At 54.9% G+C, this 23,532-nt stretch overlaps 1 protein-coding gene across 4 annotated transcripts in view; it reads left to right on the top strand.

Moving 5' to 3' along the window:
- The first annotated feature begins 882 nt into the window (after positions 1–882).
- Positions 883–23,532, top strand: part of ncs1a (neuronal calcium sensor 1a) — a 33,916-nt gene continuing 11,266 nt past the window's right edge. For 2 of the 4 annotated variants that reach the window (XM_069183421.1, XM_069183418.1), the window contains exons 1-3: positions 3,963–4,053; positions 9,115–10,283; positions 18,045–18,069. In XM_069183421.1, the coding sequence (XP_069039522.1) occupies positions 10,220–10,283; positions 18,045–18,069 (89 nt within the window). In that variant the 5' untranslated portion in view covers positions 3,963–4,053; positions 9,115–10,219. Of the gene's footprint in view, positions 1,104–3,962; positions 4,054–4,724; positions 4,803–9,114; positions 10,284–18,044; positions 18,070–23,532 lie in introns of those variants that run through there. The other 2 variants (XM_069183419.1, XM_069183420.1) reach the window with 2 other exon arrangements.

Below are 23,532 nucleotides of genomic sequence, written 5' to 3'. Positions count from 1 at the left end.
GATCGCGCTCACCGCCGCCGTCCCGGCTGGGTCCCTGGCCCACAGGGTGCGGGGGGGGGGGGCGCAACGCTGGCGGGGGCTCGCCGGAGGAGCGCTGCGGCGCAGAACCGCCGGGGGGGCTCGGTTTGAGCAGCAGCAGCAGCAGCAGGTGCCAGAGACAAAATAAATCTTTTTTTTTTTTACAAAAAAAAAAATCTTATTACATCTCTAAATGAGCAGGAGCGGTGGTATTCTAAGACATTCTGCTGACAAGTCCATTTGTCTCCCCCCCCCCCCCATCCCCCTCCTTTACGATGACTTTATTAACGAGCACCATTAGAAGGAGACCAAGAATGTCCAGGGAGTAATTAACGGCAGGCAGGAAGCTGTGTGGGACACCTGCAGGGGCTTCTCTTCAGCAAGGGTCTAGCGGGGCGGGGTGTTTTAGAGGGGCTGTCGGAGATGTGACCTGCCTGCCTGTCGGCACGAACAGGTTCCCCCAACGCAGGTGCTGCACCCCAGAAATGGGAACAGGAACGGGAGCTCCGTTTGTCTGCTCCCTCCTGTTCCGTCCTATCATTTTAGTTCTTGTTCCTGGCAGGTCGGGCCCCAGTGCGTCTCGGTCCCCCCGCGTTCGAGAACTGGAGAGACCTTCTCTCTCCGAAGCAGTGATGGGTGACGAGCCTGTGTCTCTGACCCCTGTGCGGATAACCATGACGACGATTCGAAGGGCAAGAAAGGGCGTCTCTTTAAAAATGCAAACTGATTAATTGATCAATTGATTGATTTCATTTGCCCGGCCTTGGTTTGTCTGCGTCTCTCTTGTCTCAAAGGGGGCCCTGTTCTAATTCTCTCTGTTTTGGCCAGTAGGAAAAATATGCTGCAGAAACACCCAGAAGGATCTTTCTTCCCTGCCCAATCTCACCAGAGATGCAGGTGCAGCACCCTGCCAGGGGGCAGATCCTGTATGGGCACTACCCTCGGTACCCTACCCTCAGCCTGGTCAGGTGACCATGTACCCAGACCTCGCCCCGTGCTCATGGCTGCCAGTGATCCAAAGACGGAAGGTGACCTCTGACCCCAGGATGACCCCAGGTCCTGAAGACGCCTGGCTGTATGTGCAGGTGAGTGATCCAGGGATCCTGACTCTCCTCGATTCTGGGCACCCCCTTAAATTAAGGCAGGCCCTGGGTTTATATCTGGATCCCCCCCCCCTGCGCTACAGCAACGCCACTCATTCCTGAGTCCGGGAGGGGCCACACCTCTCTTAAATTCTGAGACTCCAGCACCCAAGGTCCTGGGAGACATGGCTAAATGAGTCTGGTTGAGATAATAAAAAACGAGCCGATTTGGACAGAAGAGCTGCAGACGCACCGGTCCTCCTGGGCCACGATTGGGTATTCCTGTGCGATACTGCAGATGCACATGGCAGTGATGTTTTGCATATCTATCCTTGGCAAGACCTGCCTAGATACAAATGGCCGAGTCCTCAGGAGAGTCGACCACCATAAATCAGGGCTTGCTTGGTCGTGGTTTTCCATGGGGGGGTGTCTCTCCAGGGGTACAGACGTTCATTGGCGACCGAGGTCCCCGTGTCCAATTCCAGGGAGTCAGGAGACTCTTGTGGCTGTTCCCAGTGAAAGAGTCTGCGGCTGGCTGCCACCAAGGGAAAAATGGCTGCCGTTTTTGTTCAGTGGTATGTTCAGTGGCGGATCGGTGAGCTTAACACCAGGGCAGGGCAGGTCCGAGACGTCGCAGCTGTGAATGAATGTTTTGCGTGTCGCTTCAGCCGTGCTCTACCTTGGGAGAGAGGAAACGGGCAGGGGGGGGGGGAACGTTTCCGCCGGAGGAAGAAGACGGCTCTGAAAAGCTGGTCCTGCGAGTTGGGGAGTTCTATTTTTAACAAGCCATTACCGTCGGAGCCAGCCTGAGGCAGGGATGGGGATCGGCAGCACAGGAGCGATGAGTTGAGCTGGCAGACGGCGGGCGACAGGTGTGCGCAGCTGGGAGCTCGGGCCTGCGGTGGGCTGGGGGCGACGTCACCCGCGCGCCATCCTGGCTGACATTGGGGGTCCTCCTGCGCCCGGGGTTCCGGGTGTGTCGCGTCTCTGGACCCGGAGGTGTCCGGGATCGAAATCCGCAAGGGGGACGGAGCTGGGCACATCCCCCCCAGTCCCCCCCAACTGGGGTGCCTGCTTAATCCCCCCCCGAGCTGGTTTTAATGACTGCAGACAGCAGCTCCTGCTCAGCCTCCTCTTCCTCGGCCGCGATGCGCTCGCCTGGCCGCGCGGTTCTGGGCTGAGCGTTGTGTGTCGGAGGGGCCCGTGCAGATTGTACAGGGCGCTCAAGACGGCGGTACGGAGGGGGCTGGGCGCTACGGGGTCCTGACGTTTGGTACCCGATGGTCCGGGCAGCCGCATGAGGCTCTTCACTCTTTGTGGCCCCCTTGATGTCACGCGTGAGTGAGTCGACAACCCTGCTCCCTGCGCGACATCATCAAGACCTTCGGCAGGCAGCTCATGGACAGCGCCCGAGTCGCAACAGCCCCACCTAAGGCCATGGGGCGTTCGGGCCCGAGCCCTCCCCCCCAAAAAAAACAAAACAAAATGGCGCCCCGTCACGTGACTCTGCTGTCGGCCATCGATCTCCCGCCCTCGCCGGCTGTCGGGGTTCTGAGCGGTAAATCCGGCGTTTAGGAAGAGCGTGACTTGCTCCATAAAACACAGTGATTTAGTGAGGGAATGTCGGAAAGTCCTGGCAGCTCAGCAAATAAAAAGACGCTGGCGACCGTCCCCAGCTGGTGTTTCTCCGAGCAGTATCTCTGCCGTGTGGTTCAGTTCCTTTTCATCAGGGCCCATCTGTGCGGCTAATACACCTCCTGTTTGTGCAGCTTAATTAGCCCGTTTTAATTTTAAGCTGGGTTTAACGGGGGTCCCTTCTCCCCCCCCCCACCCGCCTACATTCTGAAAATAATAGGCTGTCAAACCCCGGGATATTTTTGGGGTCCTCTTTACGGGAATACTGCGTGTGGGCGGCTCTTGAAAATGGCACGCTGACGCGCAGAACAACTCAAAAGCCTTCCTGCGCGAAATCGGTTCAGAAAAAAAAAAATCTTTTTTTTTTCCTTCCATCAGCCCTGTTTTTATGTCGGGAGCGCTGCTTGCGTTCACAGAGCGAACAATGAGCGGGGTTTTAATATCGGCTTTGTGTGCGCCACTGAAGAAAAGAAAGACTTCAGTGCGCTGTGGGGAAGACACCCTCCCTCCACACACACACACTACGCCAACGGGCGTTGGGGGGATTAAGTGAAAGAAAAAACACGAATAATACACTTTTTATTAAAAAAAAACACTGGAGCCTGACAACCCTGGATAACAGAGTACGTGATGCCGCCGTCATGTCTCAGTGACCCATTAACCTAATAGGTTCGGGCTCCTGTGGCGATGAATACTGCTGCGCGTCGGAGAACTATACTCCCGGCCCGGGGACCCCTGTTCCTCCCGGGCTCTCGATCCGCTTGACCGCCATCTGACATTTCTAAGGCATCCGATACCGCCTCCCCCCCCCACTACATACAGGTCCAGGTGTGTCAACAATGCCCACGAAGGCAAGTTTTCTTGATCTCAAAACGCAGAAAACACCCGCTGCGTTATTGCTGAGGTATCCACGCGTTACATCGTCTCGTCGCCCACCCCCAGAACTAAGGCGAGTAAGTTACTCGCCTTGGGGAAACGAGCGCTCCCACTCGCCTCTCCCAGCCGGGCTGTCCGCGCTCGTTAGGGGCGCACGGCTGGGCGCCGGGCCGGGAGGGGTTAACTCCCAGCCCGTCCCCGGCCGGCAGCGGCGGGAGCGTCTGATGTCAGGACGGCGCTCCGCCTGAGGCTCGCTGGCAGCTGGCAGCGGAGACGAGGAGGGATCGGCGGTCGCGGAGGCTGGGAAGCGCTGGTGCGGACCCACTTCGCCAACCTCCCCGGGCGCAGACAAAGGAAACCCAGCGGAAGCAGCCCCGAAGCCCGGGATATTTTCCTCCTTCCATCGTTGCCCTCGTCCCTCCGTGCGCGGACGCGGCGAAAGGTGAGTGTTTCTCGGGGTGGGGGGGAAAGTTTCCTTGCGGAATGGCACTAAAATGCGGCTGGTTCTCCCTGCCTTGCTACAGGTCGCTCTGTATGAGGCGAGCTGGGCGCTGGGTGAGTTCAGGAAGCTGGCAGGAGGCGGCTCGGCGGTCTGTATCAGACGTTTCGCTCCGATTCCGCTAGAACGAGATCAATTTTTCTGCATCAGAAATATATATATATATTACACCCCCAATTAATTGGAACGACCGGGGCTGACTGCAAATAATAAAAATCTGTACCGATAAAACCTCCCCCCCCCCGAAAGCAGTCTCCCTCCCGTGGCACGTGTGTCTTGTGTGTGTGTGTGTATTCACGCACGGATAATTACTCCCATTTCCACAACTCTGTTTACGCCGCCCACGAATATTTCATCTGGGGGGGCTGAAGGAGACGCGCCTGTGTGTCCAGCGCCGGCCCCCAGGCGGTCCGCAATGATGCGGCTTGTGGGGGGTTTTCAGCACAGCTCGCTCGGGCTGCGACCGAGCGCTTTGAATTTCACAAACAGCACTGCTGGGGGTGGTGGCGAAGGACTTCAATCTCACGAGCATTTCACCGAAAAAGACTATTACGACCGACTGCAAGGGGTTAAAAACGAGTCCCCTCCCAAACCTATCGCTTTCCTTTCTTTAGAAACGCCGGCACTGAACGACCGTCCTGTGGAATAGAGCTGTTCAACAGCTCGATGTCTAGTTTTAAAACATACAAAGTGTGAGTGGGTTTTTTTTTTTGCTCATTTGGGGCTTGACCCCTGTTTCTGTTCCAGGCAGTTCTAGTGAAGACACATGGCTTTCGGCAGTAACCGAATCACGTTGAATGTCAAGGGTTTTCTAAATGATCAAAGTGTCTTGTGGAACCTGACGCGGGCTGATTTAACTGTTGCACTCTCTTTTGTTTTACATGAAGGAGTTATTTGATGCCGGCCTTTCTTCCCACACAAATAATATAAATTTTCCACACACCCCTCCTCAAAAAAAAAAAAATCAGAAACATCCTGCTTGTACTTGGCGACACTCGTGCATCACCCTGAAGGCGCTGAAGACGTATTTTCATTGTTCAGCATCTGAAACCGGTTTATTTTTTTTTACAAGAAACTGCGCCTCGGTTTAGCAGTCGGTAGCGAGCTCTGTAACGGCCGAGTCCGTGGAATCGTCCGTCCGTCCTCTCTCAGTGCCCGAAGCCTCCTGGCGCCGCCAGTCCGTCCGCGGTTTCCACCAGACGCGACGCGGTGCTGTCGGCTGTCGGAAAAGGAGATGAGGCGCAGGTTGTAGTTTTTATTTTTCCCCTCAGGCCGTTAAGGAATGTCTTACTTGAAACCACGCCGCCGGCGCGGATGAGGTGGTTCCCCTGTTTTTAAGTTACTGGCAACGAGACCGACGAAGGTTTTTCGGGGCTTAAAGCTACTTCACCCAGCGGCGTGACTCGGGGAAGTGTGCCGCGTTAACTACCCCCAAACTCAAACGCACACTTTTCCGTTTCTAACACGGTGAGACGGCGCTCAGGACGTATTCACCTGGGTTCACGGACAGAAAGCCAGAGGAATACGGGACGCCAGACGGACTCCCCTGGCGTGGCCGGAGTGAGTCCTCGCTCGGGGGGGAGTCTCACCTCGGCCCTCGTCGTGCTCTCCGCCGGGTCCTAACCTCACCGCCTTGTCCTTAAGGCCTCATCTCTTAGCTTCCAGTCGGCTAAGGCCGACCAGCAGTCCCGACACAACACTCTACATGCGACAGGAGAATTTAATAGAAACGTCTTAATAGGAACGAGTAAAGGTGTATTCCGTGACACCCGAAGAAGGCCCCAAAGACGAAACGTTGTGTTTCTTTTGTTCTCTTTTCAGCAGGGAATGAACCTTTGCTTGTTCCTTTGCAGCCAACGCGTGCTGACGCAGCTCCCCGCTGGAAGCGTCTGTAGGTCTTGAGATCTCATGAGGCCGCAAGTAACTGCTGCTTCATCATTATGCAGGGTGTATTGGTCACTATCAGTGCAGAATGTTTTCTTTCAGGGGAAGAATATTGACCTGACGCAGTGGTTAGCACTGCAGCCTGGGGTCGTGTACTGTTCCTCTTTATTATAAGTGTTGAGCTGTGTTTCCGAAGGATTTATTCATCTTGGACAGGGAACAGAGTCTGTTATAGCAGATGAGTCGAGTTTGCAGGACCTCAGTGTTCGGTTTAACAGATCTTGGGGTACAGGTGTACCTGGTCCTGAGCACACAGGTCCTGACCCAGCCTGGCAGTAAGAAAAAGCCCTGTGAGTCCCCTCTCTTTCCCGAAACTGGACTTTTTATATCTCTCGTACTCTTCCGGAGCTTAGATCCGTGCTCCGTGTCCTCCATGACATGACCGAGACTTTCCTGCATGTCCAGCTTTCCACTGCAATGGGCAGAGCTTGGCAAAGCCTGCCTGCCTGCCAGCCCTCCTCTATAGACTCGGCTGGGATGGTGCCCTCAGGATCGGACCCTCTGTGCCCCCGTTGCAGGAGGGCTGGTGAAGAGACCAGCAGCCTGGCGAGAGTCCTGGCTCTTGAACAATGTCCAGGCGCTGACCTGTGCAGAGCTGGTCAATGGCTGCTGCTCTTCATGCAACTACTGTCTGGAAAGGTCTTGTGTCTCTTCCAGTCTGCACACCCCGCTGGGGCAGCTCAGCTTGGCTGAGTCTGTTGGCAGTTCATTGAGGACATTTACTAATAATAATTGCTTACACTCATATAGCGCTTTTCTGGACACTCCACTCAAAGCGCTTTACGTGTAACGGGGAATCCCACTACCGCCACCAGTGTGCAGCCCCACCTGGATGATGCCCCACACACCAGCTCTCAGGGGGGAAGAGAGCAGAGTGATGGAGCCAGTTCAGAGATGGGGGTTATTAGGAGGCCATGATTGGTAAGGGCCAACGGGAAATTTGGCCAGGACGCCGGGGTTACACCCCTACTCTTTTCGAGAAACACCCTGGGATTTTCAATGACCACAGAGAGTCAGGACCTCGGTTTTACGTCTCATCCGAAGGATGGCGCCCTTTTTACAGTATAGTGCTCCCGTCACTATACTGGCGCATTAGGACCCACATGGACCATAGGGCGAGCTCCCCCTACTGGTCCCACTAACACCTTTTCCAGCAGCAACCTTAGTTTTTCCCAGGAGGTCTACCTGGCTCACACCTGCTGAGCTTCACTGGGCTGCCAGTGGTCAGTTGCAGGGTAATGTGGCTGCTGGCATTTTCCAAAGGCTGTGTTTAGGATAAATCAGGACAGTCTCAGGTGCTCAGCAGGGCCGGCCCTAGTTGGTCCTGGGATGGGAGACCTCTGTGAATTACCAGGTTGCTGCTGTGTGGTGTTGGAGGACCACTAGGTGGTGCTCTTTCCCCTGACCCAGTACCCCGGCATGTTAAGCAGTCATACTGTGCTGTAGTGACTGAAGATAGTGACTAAAGATCCCAGGGCTCTGTTTGTCTGATTAAGGCCATTACCCCTGGAGTTCTGGCCTTGAGCAGTCTGGCTTCCACACAGGTGACCCTAATCCACCTGATGCAGCAGTGTCTCTCCCTCACCCCTGCAACCTGCCATGTCACCAGGCCGCTCTGTATCAGCAGGTGGGGGGCACGGCTCCAGGGGGTCCCCATCGACGTGTTAAGCACTTTGGGATCAGCGGGGATGTGGAGGGCTAGACAAATGCAATTAAAAATTAATCGTCGTGTCCACTGGAAGCCCACTGTCGCCTGTGGCGTGCTCAGATCCGTGGCCGGCACGGGGGGGAGGGAGTTCTGGTCGAGCCCCCGACTGGAGTGTTTCAGACGTCTAATGAGAACAGGGGATCCTGTTGTTTTATATCTCCGACAAACTCGGCGTTTGTGAAATGATTTGCCAGTACCCGCGGTGCGATCTAATTTTTTCCTCCAGGTTTTCTCTGCATCGGTCCCCACCTGTCAAAAAGGGCTTTAAAAGCCAGACTTTTCTTTTTTCCTTTCCACTGGCAGAGAAGTTTGGGGGGGGAAAAACAAACTGAAAAGGGTTTTGGTGCAGATGAAGACTAATAGGATCTGCGAGCCGATCTCTAGGGTTAGAGAGGGAGGGGGGAGCCAGATTGTTTTTAAGCCCCGTGAACGAGATCTCAAGAACCTGAAGGTCAAGAGCAGAGGCCTGCCCTGAGCCTGATATCGTGAGCTGAGCAGGAGGCTTGGATCGGTGTCTTCTGCTTGTCTGGCGGTTGCCCGGCGTGACAGGGGAGCAGGGGAGAACTTCACCGCCCGTGTGTCCGCGGCGTTCGCTTGCTGGGCCCTCGTTGTTCGAGCGCGGGGTCGTCGCCGCGCCTCCGGACCCTCGTCGTTTCCGCCGCGCTCCGCCCCTCGCCCCCGTCGTTTGGGGGGCTGCTGTGGCGGAGATCCGGTATCGAGGAGGGGCCGGGTTCGAGAGGGAAGAGACAGACGTTCAGCGCGGGCTGAGTAAACGTAGCCCGGGGAGAATTCAGCGTCTCCAGCTGGAGTTCCCGAGCCGGTATCGGGGCCACTACCTGAGGACCCCCTATCTCCTGCCAGCCACGGAGCCGGCCAGGCCCGCCCTTTCCATTCGCCTTTGGGGGCGAACGTGATGAGAATTGCGCTTGTGGGGGTGTAGGAACAGATGGACGAGTATTCTGTGTCCTTTGGAGGATTGTCACGCCGGGCGCTGTCCCACAATGCCCTGTGGCCTGTCACACGGGCCACGGTGCATTGTGGGACAGATTCCCTTCGCGGTAGCTGACTGGTGTCTTCCTGTTGGCTTGTTCACGGGGGGGTGACCGGTGGGGGGGGTGGTAGTTCCTCATTCCTGGGGTGTTGTTGTGCCAGGAGGGGTAACGAGAAGGGGGTTGTACTGCACAGGCCTGGTAGATCTCTTCCTTTGGGGAGAGGGAGGAAGGAATCGTTTCCAAAAAACAAACAAACCTAAAAGCGCACCTAAAATGGGTCCAGCCGCCTCCTGGCAGGTTCTCCAGAGCTGTGCTGACCAGCGCGTCCAGTAACGTGCTCTCTGATGTTGGTTTCCGCAGGGCGGGGCGCGCCCGGACCCAGCGGAGCCGAGCAGGCAGACCCTGAGCGTCTCCAGGCCGGACTTTTTTGTTGTCGTCGCTTAAACGGAAGGCGCCGATCGCCCGTCACCGGACAGCAAGCGCTCGGAGAGACCCGCCCCGGCCCGCCGGCCGTGCCCTCGGCGTCCCCCAGCGCCCTCGGCGTCTCCCAGCGCAGGAGACGAAGCCGGTGGCCCCAGCTCTCCGCCGGGCGCCGCTGGGATCCGCGCATTCCCGAAGCAAGCAGGCGCCGGAGTTGGCCCTTTTCCGCCCCCCGGGTGGAGGGGGTGGAAGACTTCCGCCTCGTTCGGCACCGCCGGGGGGGGGTCGTGAAGCGTCCCCAGGACGAGTCCTCCCGGGCCGAGGGCAGATCCGGGTTGGAGAACATCCTACTCTTGTCCCAGTAAGGACCTGCAGAGAGGGGCAGCGCGCCGGAGTTGGCCCTCCTCTTATCTGAGCTGCGGAGCTCGAGGAGAGCTCTGTGAAGAACTGCCCACAGAGAGAGAGAGAGAGAGGGAGGGAGAAGGAGAAGGAGGGAGGGCGGGTAGTGCGAGAGAGCGAGTGCCGCCAGTCAGAGAGAGAGAGAGAGAGGGAGTCTGGTAACCAAGGACAACTGCAGAAACACTGCACACAGTCAGTCCCACACAGTGACTGGAGGGAAGGCTACATGGGCGCTGAGATTGCAGCAGGAGAGACTCCGGAGATCTGAAAGCCACCCGACCTCCCGTCCCGAGGCGAGAACCCCCCCCCCCCCCCCTCACCCCCACCCCCACCCCGAGATCGGAGAGGTCAGCTCAGTGCTGGAGGGGCCGGGGCGGGGCCGGGGTTCGGACCGGCCGTCAGCAGGAGCAAACCAGCCTCTCCGTGGGCTTCCGATGGGAGACTGAACTTCCAGCGGAGGAGCCTGACAGCCTTCCCCGGAGGCCCGGTCCGTAGCGGTGCCGTTGCCCGAGTTTGATTTCTCCGGCGGCGTGCCTGGAAGTGGGATCGGTGCTCCTGGTGGCTCTGGGGCTCGGCAGGCGAGCGAGCGAGCGAGCCGGGGTCCGGACGAGCCCGCCCAGGCCGGGCCGCAGAGTGCTGACTGACCATGGGGAAGTCCAACAGCAAGCTGAAGCCCGAGGTGGTGGAGGAGCTGACCAGGAAGACCTACTGTGAGTATGTCCCTCCGCCTCTCCCTTTCTCTCTCTTTGCACCCGCGTAGCGAGGAAAGCAGACATTTCCCAGAGAGGTGTGTGCGAGGATCAGTCTGGCACCCCTGGAGCACTTAACTGAATCCTTCCAGCGCGAACTGCTCTCGCAGAACAGCTTTGTGGGTTTCTGGCACGCTCACGTGAAGATGCCGTTGATTACGAGGACCTGGTGGAGAAGGAAGAATGATTCTGTATGTCCGTTTACGGCTCCTTTCCTCCTGGTGTTTTCCGTAGTGCGAGATCCGCGCTCCCAGTTTCATCTCGTGCAATGAAATCGAAGTATTCTCGCGCGCAGCAGCAGCAGGGAGGGAGGGTGGACGCCGAAGTGGACTCCAGTCCAGTCTGGTGTGTCTGAGGATTGGCCAGCTGGGCTCCCAGTGCGCGGTTGCCTGCATCTAGCTGTTTCTGACAGGGCAGACTTTGCCACCCACCTGTAGAGCAACAGGAGAGACTGAAACCAGCACCCTGTGGGTGCTTGCACAGGTTTGGCCTGGGAATCCGTGCGCACAGCCTGCTCGCTCTCTTCTGACAGCTGTAGCTCTGGATTCCCGCTGGGCTTGGGTGTAGCCTCTGCTTGGGTTTTGGCCCAAACCAAGCCAGTTCAAGCACGGCGCAGCCCAGGCCTGGACAGCGGTAGCGCGGCATTGCGCGGTGCACCACCGGTATCGGCTCGAGGCAGGGCTTTATTCTGCCTGCAGTTAATCAAGATTAGATTGAGCCGCGGGGGCGTGTTAAATCACCGTTGAAAGCTGGTCTTTTGTTTGCAGTCAGCGCTTCCCAAACAAGAGCGCGTATCCGGGCTGACGGTGGAAATAAGGCGAGAGCCGGGTCGCTCGGATTCTCCACAGGGGGCGTGGAGTTGATGTGTCGAGCTGAGGGCTGAGGGGCGCAGACGACCCGCGGGATCCGCTGAGCGTCGGGTGAAAGAAATGGGGCATAATGACTAACATCACTGGACCTGCGTGCGTCACGTGGTGTTAATCTGAGAACGAGCCCCCGCCCTTTCCTCCCGTGGGGACGTGTGCACGCTTGGCGGGGGCCGCCGGCGGGCAAAGTTCTTTAGGGGGGTCTCCCCGACTCCGGCGGGAGGAGGGGGGCAGAGTGGGCTGCAGCTGGTCTCCGCTGCCTGGGCTCTGCAGTGCACGGGGTCACTCTCTGGCTGGAGCTGGGGCTCCCCCCAGGAGAGGCACTTTCGCTGCGCGCATGAGATTGCAAAGCGCTCTCTGGAACGAGTGAGCAAAAAACAGACGGTTCCGTTTCCGTCAAGAGTTCTGATGCAGCGGGAAATTGACAGCGAGCCCACCCCCCCCCGCTACACAGCAGAGTTCTGTGTTCTGGGCTCAGTGGGCCGTGACGGTTCGGTTTCTTGTGCGTTCTGGTTGCCTGCAGCTCGCGCGGTGTCTGCTCGGGGAATAATGGAGGAGGCCAGCGGTGGTCGATTAAAAAAAACAAACCAACCATAACGAGTGTTGGCGCCACACGGCGGAGGCAGGGTTGAAAGACGGAGGGGCGCAGGAAGGGTTAAGCCTGTCACAGATGTTGGGGTACCCGCCGAAGTGAATCCGTTGCATGAGATGAGCAGCCGGGCCCGTGAACGTCTGGGTGCTGTTTGTGTTTCAACCTGGGGGGGGGGGGTACAGATGTCGCACGATGTTATGACCTGTGACCTAGGGAATGTCGCGCCGTGCGACCTTTGACCCGAGGGATCAGGCCGGCCGTGCGCGAACAGTGCCTCTCTGGGAATGCGGGATCGCCGGGGAGCTGCGCAGAGAGAGGGACGGGGAGGAGAGGGCGTTCGTATCTGCCCAGCCGAACCCCCGAACTCCGCAGGCAGGTGGGATGCACGATCTGCCTATTCCTCCGTTCAGACTGGGGATGTTAATTGGTTATTACGCTAATTAACAGATCCTTCACAAGAAGAGCTGTCCATGGGCTTGTTATAAGGAGCTGGGACACGCTCCAAATCGGTCTGTCACTCGGATAGCTTCCCTGGGTTGTATTAAAGTCCCTGACCCCTGTGGCTCCTGATATTATATGGATGGTACCTTTGATGGCCGAATTAAAAATTCCCAACGTTTTTTTCCCGACATCCGGGCTTTTTTCCCGTCCGGATCCGTGAGCGCGGATCTGCCCGGGTCGGGCGCTGCGAGGACAGGCAGGCGGTTTCCGCAGAATCGATTTTTTTTTCCCCCCGCGGGAAGGAGGAGGGGCCAGCGCCACCTGAAAAGCAGGCGCCTTTCTCTCTTCCGTTTAGGAGGCGATCGGTCGATCAACACGAGTGATCGCAGCTGCCTGTCGTTTTGGGCCGATCAATCACTTCAGTTAGGGGCGTCGGGGTCGTTTTCTGTTCCCTCTTGCCAGAGCACTCCAGGCTTGTAACTGCACTCCTTTTTCATTCAGCTCTTCTGTGGCACCACGAAAGAGCAAAAGCGGTGTTCTACAGCAGGGTGTGAACAGCCGGTTTCTGGCGTTTCTGTGCGGAACAGAAAATCGCTAAGAAAGCTGTCATTATGTTGAGCGCAGTCTGTGTCCTTGTAGGGATGCAGGGAAACAGGTTGAAAATAGAGGAGGGAGGAGAGGTGATATTTTGAAGAAGCGTCCCTGCATCGCCGGCGATGAGCAAGAGCAGCCGTTGTGCGAGGTCGATGTGCAGGGCTTTTAGTCTCCCCTAACCTCCGTGCAGCTGGATTGCAGAGGTATCCAGACAGTGAGAGCCTATTAGTGTGTTTTTGTTGGGTGGTGCATTTCTTTAGATAAGCCCATTAATTTGTTGCCGGCTCGGTGATTGCAGAAGAAACCGCCACATGGTCTTGTAAACTTCCTAACAGTTAATAAGACAAATCTGCTATCGCAGGCATCTGAAATGGCACAGAATGGACTAGAAATGCTCAATCTGGGACTTCCTCGGGTGAAAACCCCCCTTACCAGCGAGCGAGCTCGGACCCTTCCTGCTCCTCTCCTGGAGTAAACGGCTTCTGCACTTCTCCCTGCTGAATAAACATGAGGCGTCGCGGACGGAGAAGCATTAGGCCGCCGCGTTTTGTAGCGCTTTCTCGGGCGGGGAAGGCAGCTCGGGCATGCGGTGCGTTCCTGGTGCTCAGGTTGTTTGATGCCTTGACGCGACAGCGTTTGAATCCGGCTCCCCTTTGTAGTGGTTTTTCCAGTGCGGCTGTTTCTACTGAATCATACTGTGATCTGTGGGACCTCCGTAGCCGCCGGCACCTGTGTTCTGGGATATTTGTCTTCCGCATCCTGAAAGCAGGCCTGCAGACAAAGAAAAAATAACAGTTCCTTCGGCATTTTTGTGGGGAGAACCGTTTTTTAAAGAACATATAAACCGGGCAGCATATAGCTGGGGTCCATTCGATAAGAAGACACTGCACTATGTAGCTCTCTCGCTAGCTCTAACTCAATTTGCTGAGTGTGAGGCCCTTCTGATTGCAGCCTCTTCATTCCATGCTCATTTCCTGTGGCCTGTGCGTTTCGAAGGAAGCTTTAACAACCCGGTAAGACCATTTTGACAAAATGGTAGGGTGGTGGCTCGTTCCATACTCCTTCAACCCTCTGCGTAAAGGGGCCTGTTCTTGGTTTTAACAGCCCACGATCTCTACTAGTCGCTGGATGGGACGTGGGCTTCTGCAGGATGCGCAGCGAAAATGCCTCGCCGGGTCTAGTTTGCTTCTGCTGTCGACTGTCCCACGCCACCCCCAGGAGGACTGGCAGGTCCACAGGCTGATCCGGACATCTGTTGTGGCTGCGTTTGCTTTTCCACTCCTGCCCCGGATGGGGGGCGGGGGGGTTGTTGACCCTTGAAGGAGGGGTGGGGGGTGATGATGAGGGTAGCAGGATTCCCAAGATGTCACAAAGGGTTTCCATCAGCCAGTCAAGATGTTTGATGCAAAAAAATAGGCTGCCACCGTAGAGCTGTTGGTAATTAAACTGAATTAACTGGGAACAGTCCTAATTCGGCTGACGCTTAGCCCCCGCGGCTTAGAAGTTTATCCGGTAAGTAGGGCAGTCGGAACGCATTATGGCTAACTTCTGCAGCCTGAGGAGAGAATAAACAGCTCCTGTCTGAACGCGTGTTTGTCCCGCGCTGCTGAGCCTGAAGCGGTGAGAGAGAAGGAGACCAGGTGATTCCCTGCTTCAGAAAAGAAGACCTGGTTCCTGCAGGGTCCTGGGTTGAGCCTGCCTACCCACTGGGCAGCACCGACCGGAGGGGAACGGCACCTCCTGGTGCTCTGGACAAGACGAGGGGCGGCCGGGCTGGCTTCACAGCCCGCGGTTCATCTCCTTGGTCTGCGGGGAGCTGCTTGTGTTTTTCGGGTCGGGCCGAGAAACGATTTTCTCCCCGACCCGCCGAAGGAGGGAGGGAGATGGGTCCCCCTTCTGTCTCTTCCAGCCTACTGCTGTCCCACCCGTGGCGGCTAAAGGAAGAGCATCCTGGGAGATATCCGGTGAGACGAAGGCCTTAGCCCCCTCGGCGCAGGGAGCAGTGTGGTGGGCCGTGAGGAAGAAGAGGGAGGGAGATGCAGAAGGAAGAGCAGCCCAGGAGCTTCAAGCCCTTGTTGCTCTCCTTTTTTTTTTCCTAATAAAATTGTCCTCCAAGGCTAGCAGGTTACCGTGCAAAAAAAGACAAAAACGGGGCTGTAGGGAGGGGAAAATGCTTTGATCTTGAAAAGACGGGCGTCTGAGCCTTCAGCAAAGAGCTCGCACTGGCAAAGGAACCGGATTCCCTTTTCCCCGGCGGTGAAGGTTATCAGTCCTTTGTGTGGGAGCTCAGCCGCAGATTAGCTCGCGGCGCCACCTCGTTAAACCTGCTCTTTCGCCGCTTTGAGTTCTTAGGTTCATAACATTTGAAACATTTTCAAAGTGGCCTTCAGGTCCTCGCGGCGAGACCGATAGGTTCCCCCGAATAGGATACCGTTGAGCTGGTATCTGCTGGGTGTGGAAGCTGCGGCTCTTTGCTAAGCGAGGCTTGGAGCTCTGAACGCGCGCAGGCACGCGCGCACACACCCGCTGTGTGTTCGCCGGCAAACGCTTCTCGCGCCCAGACAGCTGAAGGAATGAGGACTGCACCGCGGAGATGTGCTAATTTAGAAATAACATTCACCTGCGTCGTTCAGTATCGCCCAGACCCCCTCCTATTCCACTCTCACACAGCGTATAAGGAGTGCAATATTAACACCTCAATTAAAGGTGTTTGCCATGAATTAAAACTTGGGAAAGTTTTTAATTGCTAAACTTTCTCCTCCAAACAAAACTATATATATATATTGCTGCAAAGTTTTAGCACAGACTGCAATTTTTTTTTTCTGCTTTACTCACTTTGTTCGGGAAGTGTTCCTCACTGACAGCAGTGCAGGTCACTGGATGGCCACAGGTGGCGCTGTCTCGCATCCAGATCCAAGCCCTGACTGACTCATCCCGTCCTAGTTCGCACTAAGCTTGTGATGATCTGATCCGGACCCAAACCTGTGACTCTCGGGTGTGCACATTTCAGTATGTTTTTTCTGTAATTTTCCACCTAAACCTTTAACCTGTACTTAAGCATGACCAGTAAGGACATTTTCTGAAGTTTGTTTCAGCTTTTCGGTTTTGTATCCATCGTCTGTCCTGAACTCCAGTGTTGCACTTTATCAGGGTGCCTGAAAAATAAACCAACGGATTGAAACTCGTTGTTGTGGACGAGTTAGAAGCTCAGATCTTGGACAGCATTTCTCAGGGGTCCAGTTTGGCTTTGGCTATTGCCTCAGTGCTCCTAGGCTCAGGGCTTACATCTGTATTGAACTGCGTTCCGTGTGGAGTTTGCATGTTCTCCCCACAAATATGTGGACTTTCTCCTGGTGGTCCAGTTCCCTCCAGCAGTCCAGGGTGTGAAGCTACTCAGATGGATTGGCCCGGTCCATTTCCTGCTTTGGGTCCAGTGCAGTTCTGCCTTTGACCCTATATCTGTGCAAGTTAGGCTCCAGGCTCACCACAGCCATCTAAAGATAAAGAGAGTGCTGAAAATTGATGGGTGTTTTTTATTAACCTGTTGTCAGGCTTTGATAGCGAAAATTGCTTTTCTATTTTGCCGTTTTGTGCGTAACCCTGTATTGGGGGGGGCGGGGGAGACATGCAGGAGAGCTTGTGATTGCTGCCGTTTCGGATAATAAGGCAATTTGCTCCAGTCTGATAGCGCAGCTTGCTCCTGCCTCTCCTGTCCCATCTCTTCCACGGCGCTGGTGCGCAGCACTGACCCCGAGGGCCGCGATGAGGTCAGGCAGGAGCAACGCCGAGGCAAGGAAATCCGCTGACCTGCTGAGAGAGCATTAGACGCGTCGCACAGGGTCACTCTCGGCCAGAGTTCTGAAAATGACGTCATACTGAGTCAGTGGTATCCTGGCTGTTTGTTTGAGGCAGTTATCCAAAGCAGCTTGTGCTGGGATGCACTTATACAGCAGGGCAGGTACTGCAGCAGTCGGAGTGAAGCGTAGTGCTCAGGGGGATGACAAGATGGCCCCATCAGAGCTGCCGGTGCAGAGCCCTGACCCCTGCTCCGCTCACCAGCTGACCGGTTGGCCAGGCTTCCTGTGTGCCCTCGGAAGGAGGGACAGGGAGAGCCAGCGATCGCTGGCACGGGACCCAGTGTTTAAACTGTCAGACCAGCCTCCGGGGAATCGGATCCTTTCTACCCCATTGGAAGAACCGGGTCAGAATTGGAGGGGGAGGCGCCACGACCTGAGATCAGACCCTAAAATCAATCAGTCAGTCCTTAAGGTATAAGGTAACCCTAATGCCTTAATCCGATCACTCTTGTGCTCGTGCGAGCTGAGCTCCCAGATGCTTTGCAGATAAATCGCCCTGTTATCTGATCTCCCAGAGGTATGAGGGTGATTCGCACCAGAGCGACCCAGCCAGCTAATACTCTTCCTGATGGTCCTGCATCACGATGGAGGACCCTGGACTCTTTGTCCCGGATGTGTTTGGGTAGTGCTCTTTGTATTCCTGCCCTGTGTGGATTCTAACACTTGGTTTTATGTATGCCGTCCGCCCGGTGCTGAGAATTTAATTCCGCTGGCTCAAAACAGCCACTCCTTCTGCTCCGTGAGTGTGTGGTGTCCAGTCAAGCCTTGTCCTGAGTCCCTATGGGTTAGTATCTCCCAGCTCTGGTCTCATGAAAAGGGAGAAACCCTTTTCTACCCCTCTGGGGGGAAATGCACACCCTGATTCTCGCTGCAGTTGGAAGGAAAGGATTCAGTTAAGTGCTTGATTAGATCATAGAAAACCTGAAACGATCTGCTTAGGCGGTAGAGGTCAGGGAGGGAAATCCCAGCAAACCCCATGGGTTCGACTTCTTGTGCTCATGTTACGGGCCGTGACGTGTTTGGAAACTCGGTGCAGTAGCACCAAGGCCTGGGGTGTTTTCCAGACTATGACAACAAGATAAACATCTGTGATACTTGATCAAAACCTCGAAAAGTACAATTAGGAAAGAATAAACATATCCTCGGGGGAAAGAACCCTTTGCTGCAGAATGTGAATGTTTGAGTGAAGAAGATTGATGAGGGTCTTTTGAAACAAAGGCTGATCGATACAGCAGGTTTTGTTTCTCCATGTGGTGGGGGGGGGGGGGGGGCTTGTCTCCAGGGGAGTCTCTCTTAGTGAGGCGTCCTGAATGCACTGACAGGAGGTCGGGGGTGTGAATAATGAGTTTCCCCCTTTTCTCTCTCTTTGCAGTTACAGAGAAGGAGGTGCAGCAATGGTGAGTGCTTTCTGAATTCTTTCTCATCATTCCTGGCGTTTGTCCAGTAGATCGGCTGGCCAGCGTGGTTGCTGGGACCCTGGGTTCAGCTCCTGGCGCTTGGTTATGCGTGGAGTTTGCATGTTCTCTCCAGGTCCATTTGGAAGGGATTAGGGATTGTCGCTGTGTGTTCCTCATGGGAAAAGGCTGGTGATAGCGCCTGAGAAAGGCTTACTGCAGCGCACCTTAGTAAGAACCTAGTGAAGTGTGTTAAAGCCCGGCGCATTCAACAAGGTCTTGCACATTGTCCCAAGCTTCTCGATTGGAACCTGCTTGCAAGTTCTCTTTCCAACTCAAAAGCTGGAATTATGTTTGAAGCACCACGGATAAAAAGTCGCAGAAACCTCCAACGTGCTCAATGATTGAACAAAACCGAAAAGCCCCTGTTGATGCGATGGCTGTTATCGGTTCAATTGGGGGTATGTATGTAGCCGAGATCACCGCTAGAACAAGTGCCAGCAGGTGCCGGGGTGCCCAGGAGCGCCCGAGATGGTCTCATGGGAGTATGGGGTATGGGAGTGTGAGGGCCGCCAACGCGCGGCGTGGGTGGTGCAGGGACCGGCAGCTTGGTTGCCGTTGAAACTGCTGCAGCAGTGAGTCAGCCGAGCTCGATGCCCCCCCTCTCCAGCCACCTGCAGGCAAGCTGCGCTGAAGCATCTGCCAGCTGACAGCCTGCCTCTGTCCACGTCTGCAGCGCAGCTGGGAGGAGGAGCGGGCTCCTGGCACCCTCACGCACTCGGCTGACTCCCTGCCCAGGACTCTGCTCCGAGCTATTCCAGGCTCCCATACCCCCCCCCAGGCTCAGCCGCTCGGATCGCTGGGCTCTGCGTTTTGGGCGCTGCGGTGGGCCCGTCTGGGAGGGGTTGGGGGGGGGTGGGCCGGACCGCTCCACTCTCAACGCCGGGCAAAAAGCAGATCGACCACGCAGACCGCCCGTCTATGGGGAAAACCAGAGACTTGGGCTTCAGCCAGCACATTGAAAGTGAATATTTCTTGGGTTGGTCCTGCTTCGTCTTAATTGGACATTTTATCCCCTCGTTGCTCTACAGTCCCGCAGATAACAATTGTATCTTTGATTCATTCACGTTGGCTGCCCCCTTGCGGGGACGAAGACGCGCCTGACTGTTGGGTCTGTTAGCCGGTGAGGGGGGAGCGCACTGGCGCAGGTGGGGCTGCACACTGGTGGCGGCAGTGGGATTCCCCATGACCTGTGCAGCACTTTGAGTGGAGTGCCCAGAAACGCGCTATATAAGTATAAGCAATTATTATTAATTAACTGCTAATTAGCGATTGGGCTGGGCTCCGCCTCCTCTCACTTGTCGCCTTCCTGGGGTTCTGAAGGTCCGCCCAGTTCCACTGGGAAAGGAGACGGCCTGACAGAATCTGGGACTCGGCTCTTTCAGCAGAGTCGTTCCTTTCTCCCCTCATTCCTGCGAGCTGGCGCGATGAAGTCGCAGCCCGGGAGGCCTGCTGCCCACTTCAGACAGAACACTGGTGCCGCCACGATCTTACTGGGATAAATAAATCAGGCTCCTCAGCCCCCTGTCCATTCCACTCCACATTATTATGCGGAAGTGTGTTCTGTGCCTTTTCTGCAGATTTGGAAAGCGCAGGGTTTTGACATTCCCTGCCGTTTGCCATTTCTGAAGTCGTGCACCTTTTTCGGGGGATTAGGTTCTGTTAATTTGCATGCAGGGTAAGTCGCAGCGATTTGTGCCTCCTGTCCATTGCAGTGTTTTTTTTTATCTCTGCTCTTAATAAAGCTTTACCAGCAAATGCACTGCTTTTGCACTCTTCCCTAAGTGTATACCAACTCTGTTCCTGGGGGGGCCGGTGTGTCTGCAGGGCTTAATTTCAGCGCGGCTCTTAATGACCCACATCGGCTCATTACAGGCTTGATTAGATCAATTTATCTTCTTCTTTGAGCTCTGCAAATGCTGCTGCTGCTGCTTTAAACGGGCCCGGGAGTTCTGCAGATACACTGCCCCTCCAGCCCCAGAGCCCAGACTCTGCCTGAAAGGCCCGACTGGATTGTTAAGGAGTGAAGATCTGATTGGAGCAGGATTGTCCCAGAGCCAGGACCCCGCCTGGAGGATCTGATTGGATTGTGAAGGAGTGAAAACTCACAGACACACACCAGCCTTCCAGGACCTGGACAGCTCACCTCATGGTTTTCCTCTGGCTTTGCCTTCCCCTCTCTGCGGTGTCTCCCCTTAATTTCTGTCAGGAGGGTCCAGGTTCGAGGGAGTTCCTGAGCCTCTTTGTGCTCTGTCCAGCAGTTATTGCCTGTGCCTCCGCGGTTTATTGAGGCAGAATTCAGCCCCCGACATTTTTTCATTTGAGGACATCTGGGTTCCAGAAGGCAGGTTCCCTGCAGTCTTTCAAACGTGTATACAAGCCCTGTTCCGTAACAGGACAGTGATGTGACAGACTGGGATTATTTAAGACTTTGAAGCATAATGCCGAGCGAATCTCTTGCACGTAGGATTGTGATTCCGGGGTCTGAGAGAGAAAGGGGGAAAAAAAAGCAGGCAGGGCAGAGATTCTGCTGTCAGCGACTGCAGCAGCAGTAAATCACTTGGGATAGAAGCGTCTGTGAAATAACCCATTATGTACTGTAGCGGAGTGTTCTAAAATAAGCTTGTATTGGTTTGGTCCAGCAGACCCCTGCTGTCGGGTTTCTGTTCCATATCAGCGGCCAGTTGCTTAATTGATTAATTGAGGTAATGAAGTATCTAGTCTACCCAGACCTTTCATTTAGTTTTCTTCTGCTAACAATTGCAGGAAGGCTGCTTCATTGTACCTGTGGAATTAGGGAAGGTAACTGGAGGTTTCTATCTAGGTAAAAAAAATATTTATATATTTTTATAATTATAATTAAGCTTTTTGTGGTCGGCGCACTGTTTAGATCTGGACAGTGTCTGAAACAGGATAGCGGGGCCGAACTAGTGGCCTTGTACCAGCGTGTCTTTTTTAGCACCCAGTTTCCAGAACAGAAGGCCGAGCCTGTCGCTCTTGAAGTGGGGTGTGGGGGGGTTCTCCATCTGGGGCTTTGCTTTTGTCTCAGTGAGACAGGCTGCCTTCTCCCAGCTCCTCGCTCCAGCAGTGCCCTGGCACCTCCTTGTGTGCCCCCCTGCCCGCTGCAAACACTGAGCCCAGAGTCAGCTGAGCCCTGAGCTCGGGGCAGGGGGCTGGCTGTAACTGTGTGAGCTTCAGGGCAGACGGTGCACAGGGGGCCGTGCCCCCCCCTCGTCAGGCCATGGAGCCGGGGCTGTTCCTGGGCAGGGGGGAGGGGGGCGTGGCTGCCAGTAGCGGCCTGTTGCCCTGGAAGGCTCAGCTCCACGCTGTCTGTACACCAGAGGCAGGAGCTGGGGGGCACTGTTTGGACTTCAGTGTGTGGGGTTGCTGCACGTTGCTCTTCTTGGCCAGCGATGAGGTGTGTGTGTGTGTGTGTGTATGGGGGATGGGGGGGACTCTCCAGCATAGGGCTGGGGGGCAGGAGCTCTGTAAAATCTGCAGTTGTGGGAGGCTTCAGTGGTTGGAAGACATGAGCAAAGATTTCTCTGTTTTTAAAGCATGCCTCCTCCTCTCTATGTCCTCTCCTCCTCCTCCTCCTCCTCCGCACTGGTTGTGTAAGTTTGGCTCCACAAAAACCGATTTTTTTTACTCCCTTAACCCCTTCCCTTCCCCTCCCGGTGAGCCTCTCGAGCAGACGTCCACATCGGCCTTCGCTCTCATGTCGACACCTTCTGCTGCACTGGCTGCACAACCTTTCCGATTGGCTGATTGGTGCATTCGTCCCAGGCTTCTGGGAGACCCGTCTTTCAGGAGCTGGTCCCTGTGCACATGGGCCAGAAACACAGGGCTTTGTGCACGACCCAAAGGGCTCATGTGTTTTACTTTTAAAAGGCCAGAGTTGCTTTCGAGGGCTCGAGAAATGATTGACCGACCTGTCCCGCTCGTTAAAGCTTCATTAAGGATGTCGTTTCAGAGGGGAAATGATGGGAAACCATCGACATCGCTGCCAAGTAGCTCTGCTACCTTTCACATGACAGCTCCCTTCTCCCTTCTGCTTAAAGCTCTGCTCGGTTCAGGCAAGGGGGTTTTAGAAAGATTTTCTCAGCAGGGACATCATGAATTAAAAATGAGTCATAGCACCTGAATTATACATAAAATGGGTCATTGCTGGATTAGGATTTCCAAAAGGTTTACCTGCCTGAACAATAGCAATTTTGCTTAATTTCGTATCGCGCAGTGCTTGAACCTTTGGGCCTTAATTGCAGTAAATGAAAAACACACCAGTGGAAGCTTATGGAAATGAAACTAACCCGCTGTGCCAGGCTCTTACGTACTGTATCTGAGACACCATCAGCAGTCACGATATACTGCATGCGTGTCATGAGCTCCAGCCTGCGCTGGTGTGTTCTGCCATCAGAACCTCTTTGTTACTACTGGCACAGCTCAGTCTGGAGGAGGGGGAACCCCAGGTTGTCATTCGGAGATCTGTCACTGAGAAACCTGATCACAGCTTCTCCAGGTCAACTCCACAGCCTGTGTGCAGTGCTCTGCTTTATGCAAGGTGTTGTGTCCCGTTCTTCATCCGGGAAGATCACCACTCAGATCTAATTGACTCATTTTCAGATGCTCCTCATTGTTAACATCAGTTTTTCATCTCTGTACAGATCTAACTAGATCTAGGATTAATACTAGATCTGTATTAGACCTGTATATTATCTGTGCAGATCTAGCTAGATCTAGCATTAATACTAGATCTGTATTAGACCTGTATATTATCTGTGCAGATCTAGCTAGATCTAGGATTAATTAATCGAAGGCTCCACAGCCGAAACGTTGTGTTTTCTTTCTTCTCTTTTCAGCATGGAATAAACCTATTAATTGTTCCTATCTGTAATAATAGTTAATCATTTCTTTTGACTGGTTTTCGTATCTTTGCTCAGGGTTGGGTTCTGGCTTGAAGCAGGAACTTTGAAAGCAACGATAAAGATTAAAATAATGGCCACCGCTGGGTCGCTGAGCCTATCCAGCCCCCCGGAAAGCCATTTTCATCCTTGTCTCCACCCTCACCCAACTGGCAGGAATCAAGGCCTTTTAAGAGTGAAGCCTTAGGACCATCATCAGCCAGTGCTGGAGTCCTGGAGAGGCTGTGTTGGGCCCTGTGTGGCTTTTCAGGATCTCTTGCCAAACCTTTTCACTCTCACAGCACCCGACTCCCCAAACATTTCAGCGGCAGCCGGAAAGAGGGAGAATGTCCTGGGATGCGCTGGCTTGGATGGGCTCTGAGCCAAACTCGTAGGAATCTGAAGTATCGTTAAATCTTTTTTTTTTTTTTTTACAAAAACGGCCCTTCTGCTTGCTCAGGGGTTTTATGCTGCATTTGCTCCTGCAGGAGCACACATACACATA

This window comes from Lepisosteus oculatus, chromosome 24, assembly GCF_040954835.1.
Source record: "Lepisosteus oculatus isolate fLepOcu1 chromosome 24, fLepOcu1.hap2, whole genome shotgun sequence".
In the NCBI taxonomy this organism is placed as follows: domain Eukaryota; kingdom Metazoa; phylum Chordata; class Actinopteri; order Semionotiformes; family Lepisosteidae; genus Lepisosteus; species Lepisosteus oculatus.
Note: the sequence above shows the minus strand (reverse complement) of the source record. Positions and strands in the feature narration are given on the sequence as shown.